This window comes from Hevea brasiliensis, chromosome 9 (genome assembly GCF_030052815.1).
Source record: "Hevea brasiliensis isolate MT/VB/25A 57/8 chromosome 9, ASM3005281v1, whole genome shotgun sequence".
Lineage (NCBI taxonomy): Eukaryota > Viridiplantae > Streptophyta > Magnoliopsida > Malpighiales > Euphorbiaceae > Hevea > Hevea brasiliensis.
The window spans coordinates 21,314,824-21,322,537 of record NC_079501.1 but is presented as its reverse complement, the minus strand read 5'-3'; the positions used below and the strand labels follow the sequence as shown (position 1 = coordinate 21,322,537).

At 34.7% G+C, this 7,714-nt stretch overlaps 2 protein-coding genes across 2 annotated transcripts; both read left to right on the top strand.

Moving 5' to 3' along the window:
* The first annotated feature begins 2,159 nt into the window (after window positions 1-2,159).
* Window positions 2,160-3,154, top strand: LOC110671610 (basic leucine zipper 43-like). Its single transcript, XM_021834115.2, has one exon. The coding sequence runs from the start codon at window positions 2,427-2,429 to the stop codon at window positions 2,943-2,945; it is 519 nt and encodes a 172-aa protein (XP_021689807.1). The 5' UTR covers window positions 2,160-2,426; the 3' UTR covers window positions 2,946-3,154.
* Window positions 3,155-5,227: 2,073 nt separating this feature from the next.
* Window positions 5,228-7,714, top strand: LOC110670803 (probable galacturonosyltransferase 9). The gene is made up of 3 exons (XM_021833037.2): window positions 5,228-5,649; window positions 5,787-7,025; window positions 7,224-7,714. The coding sequence occupies exons 1-3, from the start codon at window positions 5,479-5,481 to the stop codon at window positions 7,497-7,499; spliced, it is 1,686 nt and encodes a 561-aa protein (XP_021688729.1). The 5' UTR covers window positions 5,228-5,478; the 3' UTR covers window positions 7,500-7,714.

Sequence of the window (7,714 nt, the reverse complement as noted above, 5' to 3'; positions counted from 1 at the left end):
ATATTAATTGTTTAATTTCATTGATTAATGGTTATTAGGTTCAAACCAAAGTTAAAATTAGACCAAATAACTTGAAAATCAAGTCTAAATTAAAAAATCAATAAAAAATCAAACAGATCTGTTTAAACCGAACTGAACTGAAATAGAGAGGTTTGGTTCGATTCGGTTTTTCACCCATTTTAATTCGGTTCGGTTTTTAAAATTTACAGTTCGATTTTTATAATTTAATTCGGTTCGATTCGATTCGGTTTGAACCGAATGCTCACCTCTAATGCTACCTAATGGCTAAGGCAGTTTCTCATTCATGTGGACAACAAGGTTTGGGTGGTTTTGCTAGGTTTATGATGGATTATGGGCGCAGGTTGTTATTTGGCCTGATTGTGAGCCTTTGCTTTGTACGGAACGGGATGTTGTAAAAAAAAAAAAAAAAAAACAGGAAACATGAAAAGAAAGACGAGTCTAAATCTGTCTAATGATATTGTTGACTATTTGTCCACTCAACCTGCCCCAACCTTAGCCAAGAAAAAGAGCAGCAATTGCCTTGGAGGAGATTTTTGGTCCTTGTCCTAGACTAGCTTTTGCATTTAGTGGAGTGCTAGCTAGCCTTTCAAACCACATCCATATATATCTCACTCTCTCTCCTCCTTTTCCATCTCCACCACCACCACATAGTAAGATTGTTCAGCTCACCCAGAATAGCCAACATGCGTAGGTAAGATCATCAAAGCTAATCCTTCCTCTCCATGTTTCTGAATACTTGGAGCCTGCACAATTTGACTTGGCTACCTTATCGACATGCTAGAAACTTCAAGTATTCTAGTACTATATATATAAACTAGTGGTCTTGTTGGGTGGGGATTACTGTAACAGAGTGAGTGAAAGCAATCCACTAGACAAATTGATCTTATGTGCCTTTTCTAGTTCAAACTTTACATATTTTGAACGAAGTAACAATTAACAAATGTTATTTATTGTGATTTTTTAGAGAAACATTTAGATTCCAATGGGGAAGAGAAAATATAACGGTCATACATGCATTTTCTTTATTGCCTTATATTACTATTGTGATATATATATAACAAGATATTTAATTTCAAGTGGATGATCAGCAGCAAATTTTCATAACTTGAGCTAAGCCATAGCCATGTTCCTTCAATAGAATCAAGTCATCACTCTTTTTCCCACAATGAAAGCTCACATCTCAACTTTATCCTCTTCCTATGTCAGCATTTTGTCGCACTAAAAAAAATTATACATAAAAGATATGTGCCCATATAAAACACTATTGGCCCCTTCCGATTAGCTTATAGAAAATGTTGGACCACTGATTACCATCTCTTAAAACTTGCCAAACCTTTTTCTGTAGTGTTCTCATATCTAAACCACTGATTATAAATGACATTTGAAATGCATCTTTACATAAAAATGCCAGATTATGCATTGGCCATCTTCCCAAAATAGCTCGCTGGTTGCAGGTTTGCACCTTACAGGAGAACTTTTGGATATGCATTTCTGGCAAAATACCTAATAACTGCCACGACATGACACGCCATCAATGGTAATTGAGAATTCAAGATGAGAGCTTATCAGTGGTTTCAGATAATCAAGCTAGCTAATTGGGTTTACTGTTAACCTATTATTGTTTGTTCTTCGAAGTGGTTGTTGAGTCATCAGCTCTTTGTATAATCTTTCTTTCCTAAATATGGTCATGGAAAAGGGGTTTCCTTTCATCTCTTCCAATTCATTACGTCACAATATCCTATTGGTTTATGAGCATTTAAGTAAAAAAAAAATCCTGAACAAACCAAGCTTGCTTGCTTGTAATCAATAATATGCATCTCCACTTTAAAAAATTGACTTCTTGCGCCCTCATTTGCTTTCTTTATGGCCAGTACATTTCTCTATTAAAATAATTATACTCCCCACAATATGAACTCCCTCTTTCTCCCTGATATAAACATAACTTGATCTCTAGACGATTATCCACAGCATATATAGATTGCAACAATCAGAGCATGTCATCATACGTGTGCGCGCACAGACATATATATATATATATATATATATATATATATATATATATATATATATATATATATATATATATATATCATTAGAGTTGGCCACTGATTTCATGAAAATAATCTTTAAATGATAGAATCACCTGTTGATATATCTATATGCATACATGTAGGAGCACTACACAATCTGTATGATATTCTTGTGGTCTATGCTTTAAGAAGCTTAATTTCCTACACTTACTCCAAATTGCCAACAGTGGGGTCACCTCAACCTTTTCCCACTCTATAAATGGCCACTTCTCTTCAGGCTTCCAACCCCCTTCAATCTAACATCATCAAAGTTAATCTACATCACCTTCTCCTCCTGAGATTTAATTTCAGAAGATTTTCACCCAGATTCAAGCCATGCAGCCTAGTGACGTTACAGGACTCCATTATCTATTTCCCTCAAACCCATCCCCATATTCAGCTTATTTAAGCATGACTCAGAATAACACACCCACATTTCAATTTAACAGATTCACCAATCCACAAAATTTCCAGATTCCTCCTCAGGTTCAGGAATTCAGTCTACAATCATCTTGCCTGAGCAACAACTCAACTTCTGATGAAGCAGATGAGCAACAACTCTCCCTTATCAATGAGAGGAAACAAAGAAGGATGATATCTAATAGAGAGTCTGCTCGCCGGTCACGCATGCGGAAGCAGAAACACCTAGATGAACTCTGGTCACAGGTGGTTTGGCTCAGAAATGAGAATCACCAGCTCATAGATAAGTTGAACCATGTCTCTGAGTGTCACGACCGGGTTCTTGAAGAAAATGCTCAACTCAAAGAAGAAGCCTCTGAACTACGGCAAATGCTCAGTGACATGCAATTGAATAGCCCTTATGCCACTTTCAGGGACCTGGAAGACATTCCCTGAAATACAGCTTATCTCAAAGTCGAGTCCTCTAACCAGTCTATCACAAGTTCTACAGATCTGATGGGCTAAGGTGGAGGCAACAATTTTACTTTTATTTTTATCTTTTCCCTACTCTTGTTTCTGTTTGTGTGTCCTTGGCTCCTAGCCTGAGGTTCAGATGTCTGAGATTGAACTTGAGTGGAATAACATGTTTTGAGTCAATTGTCAGATATTAATATTTAGATGCTCTTAGCAATCGCCTATAAATTTTGGACCTGAAAAAGAGACTCAGCAAGCTTCATGTTGAAACAAATGAATTTTTGTCAATTTCCACATAGAACAGGGAGACGAACAAACGCAATTGGGTGGAAGAGTTGGACGTGACACAGAACTCAGAAGAAAAGGGTTGATGGGCAATGCTGGTTCATAATATAAAATTGCTACATCAAGAAAAACAAATAAAAAAGCCATCCACTAAATCCAAAGTACTGTTCATAGCTTTTCAAGAGCTGGTTTGACTGTACTCTGTTGCGGATATGCATATCTTTTCTCTAGGGTCCAGCAGAGCCCATGTCCTGGTTTTTTCCATAACTACATCTCCCTTCCCCTGAAAAACACATATTCCATCAAAAACGTTTTAGGAGTTTAATTTTCCTTCTTGTTTTTCTTTCTTATAGAAAATTCTTTCCAATATCTTAAATATATGTGTTATCAAACTCCTTAAACACTTGAGCTCTCAATCAAACTCCTGAACAAAGGCCACTCCATTTTCACACTGTTGCTAGAATCAAATGCTCATCTTTGCAATTTTTTTTTTTTTTAATAATGATTGATTTCGACGGGATGGAACTCAATACCTCAACACGACTCCAACGTAGATGGGAGATTTCCATGTTTATTTCGTTTTTTTATTCATTGTATTTTATTTTATTTTATTTTTTTATCATTAAATAAACTATTATTAATTCATAGTAGTAGTTATCTACAGAGTAAACTAAAAACAAATTAAAAGAAAAAATGGTAAACAATAACCAAGCAAATTTTGTGCAAATATTCCACGACCAAAAAGCGGGAAAACTTTACCAGGCAACTTCCGTCTCTAACACTTAGATTTAGGCTGCTAGTAAAACAATTTTTAGTTAATGTACCGTCAGGCTGTGCTCCCCTTGGGAATTGGGATGGTGCAAGATTGTCCATGATCTGCGGGTTAATCAGCCTTCTCTTCGTAGTGAGTAGTGAGAACTTAGGATATTATACAAGCTTCATGTTATATGAAAACGAATTTTAGTTAGATTAAATATTTATATTATTATATACGTTTTAATTAATTTTATTTAAATTTTAATATAAATATTTAATTTAATAATTATAAAAATTATTTTATACTAGCCAAAATTATATAAGATATATTTTTTAAAATAAATCTAGAATATCTCAATAGTTCTTAAATTGTAATATGATTTTTTTTAACGAGTAGATTTTTATTTTTATGTTATTGATGTAAAATTAGTACTTCATCCGTCCCATAAAAATGGACTATTTTAATTATGGACTACTTAATATGTCTTTATTTGATATATATTAAAAAATAAAATTCATCAATTCTAATAATAGTTTAATAATATGGGTTATTTAATTTAATAAAGTAATATGAGTGAGAATATATTAAAAAAATTAAAGAAAATTTATTATTTTAATTATATTAATGATATATTTTTAAATTATATAAAAATAAAATAAATATAATATAATAATAAATAAGTATATTTAATAATTTTATCAAGTAAAATTTTTCACTTAAAAATAGGGACGACAAAGAATGTGATCTACCTCGCTCCAAATCTAATCAATTTGTGAAGAGTCGAGATGGAAAGAGCTTCTTTCTGCTCCGAAACTTCGTAACTCATGTATTATTATTTTTTATTAAAAAATAATAATATATTTTTATATATTTAAATATTATAATTTTAATAAAATATATAAATATATTTTTAAAATAATATATAAGATTTACATTTTTAATTATATTTTATTTTTTAATAAATAAATTTATATTATATATTAATAAATAAAATAAAAAAATAAAAAGAAGATTCTCAGAGAAACCCGCGCGATTTGGTGAAGAAAACAAACCATATTAAAACTATGATGATTTTGAAAAAATTATTATTTTTATATAACCCACGTTTATACATATGAAATTTCGAAACATCAATTCATTAATGTATTAGCCTCTCGGTTAGTATAAAAAATATATTAATTATGACATAATATAATTATAAATAAAGAGGGTAGTCCAAAATAGAGCAATTCTAATTCGTAGGTCCAAATCCAAATTAACATTTGCCCAAACCTTTCTTTCCCATTCTCAGGATTAAATAATCTCACCGACGCCGAAATCGTTCCATTTTAGATCTGTACATCTCCTTCCTGCCTTCTTTAGCTTCAGCTATCGCTGAGCTTCAATAAGAAAAAAAATCGATCCACTTGTTCACACTCACAGATTACATTTCTACGTCCAAGAAGAGAAGATACCCAGATCGTCAAATTTGCAATGGCGGTAGCCGTCCGTGGTAGCCGAGGAGGAGGATCCACCGGATTCAACGCTGGCCTTCGCAGCTTCTTCTCTTATCGGATTTTGGTCTCATCAATGTTCACTCTTCTTTTCCTCGCTACTCTATCTGTGCTCCTCACCACCCATCCCCCTACCTCTCCTCACGACTCTGTAAGTGAACACTACTAAATTTGCCTCCATCAAATGCTTGCTTTATAGAAATTTAATTATAATTGCAACTTCAATATGAATTTGGAATTATTGATTTTTTTTATATGTGTTGTTTTGGGGGGTTTGGGTTTTAACAGTCACTGCCGAGTAGCGGCAATGCTTATGTGCAGCGGACGTTTTTGGCATTAAACTCTGATCCGTTGAGAACCCGATTAGATTTGATATACAAACAAGCTAGTGACCATATGACCCTAGTGAATGCTTACGCGGCCTATGCCAGAAAGCTTAAGCTTGACATCTCTAGGCAATTGAGAATGTTTGATGACTTGGCTAAGAATTTCTCCGACCTCGTATCCAAACCCAATTACAAGTCTTCCTTGTTTGAATCGGAGGGTGTAGTGGATGAGGATGTTTTGAGGCAGTTTGAGAAGGAGGTGAAGGAAAGGGTGAAAATTGCAAGGTTGATGGTAGCTGAGTCGAAGGAGAGCTATGATAATCAAATCAAGATTCAGAAGCTCAAGGATACTATCTTTGCGGTGAATGAATTGCTGATCAAGGCCAGGAAGAATGGCGCTTTCGCTAGCTTGATTTCTGCGAAATCAATACCCAAGAGTTTGCATTGCTTAGCAATGAGGCTTGTGGAGGAGAGGATTTCACATCCAGAGAAATATCGGGACGAGGAGCCTAAGCCAGAGTTTGAGGATCCAAGTCTCTATCATTATGCCATATTTTCAGATAACGTGATTGCAGTGTCTGTCGTGGTGAGGTCAGTGGTGAAGAATGCAGAGGAACCTTGGAAACATGTTTTCCATGTTGTTACTGACAGAATGAATGTGGCAGCCATGAAGGTGTGGTTCAGGATGAGGCCTATTGAGGGAGGTGCACATGTAGAGGTTAAGGCGGTGGAGGATTTTAGTTTTTTGAATTCTTCATATGTGCCAGTTTTGAGGCAACGGGACAACCTTAAACTGCAGAAGTTTTACTTTCAGAACCAGGCAGAGAATGCTACCAAGGATGCAAGTAATATGAAGTTCAGGAATCCCAAATATTTGTCTATGCTGAATCATCTTCGTTTTTATCTGCCAGAGATGTATCCAAAGTTGCATAAGATTTTGTTTTTGGATGATGATGTTGTGGTTCAAAAGGACTTGACAGGGTTGTGGAGGATTGATTTGGATGGAAAGGTGAATGGGGCTGTTGAGACCTGTTTTGGGTCATTTCATCGCTATGCACAGTATTTGAACTTCTCTCATCCTTTAATTAAGGAGCGGTTTAATCCTAAGGCCTGTGCTTGGGCTTTTGGAATGAATATATTTGATCTTGATGCTTGGAGGCATGAAAAATGCACCGAACAGTATCATTACTGGCAGAGCTTGGTATGTATCTTTGCTTCCTTTTCAATTCCTCTGTGTTTTGTTGTTAGTATAGCTACTGATTTATAATAAATTTTTGCATTTAATGACTAAATAAATGAATCCGCACAAGATATTTTGAAAATGTTAATGATTTAATTGCATTTTAAGGCTGAGATGGAGAGATAGGTTCGATTAATTTTGTGCACATTATTTTATCAGAATGAGGATCGTAATCTATGGAAATTGGGTACTCTTCCACCTGGCTTGATCACCTTTTACTCAACAACAAAATCATTGGACAAGGCTTGGCATGTGCTTGGCCTTGGGTACAATCCAAGTATTAGCATGGATGAGATCAACAAGGCTGCAGTCATTCATTACAATGGAAACATGAAACCTTGGCTTGACATCGCCATGAATCAATACAAGAGTCTTTGGACTAAATATGTGGACAATGATATGGAGTTTGTTCAGATGTGTAATTTTGGCCTTTAGATGAGTTTCATTCCTGTTGCTTTATTGGCAAGGCACACGATGAAGAGTTGTAAGTGTTCATACTGGGTTACTCTTGTTCTTACAACATTTTGGATTTTTTTCATTAGTTTTAACTGTGAATTGTATTAAACCGAAATGGTTATGTACACGCAGAAATTATTCTTTTGACTGAATTTTTTTCTACTCTTGAATGCAATGACAAACAAATTTTGTTA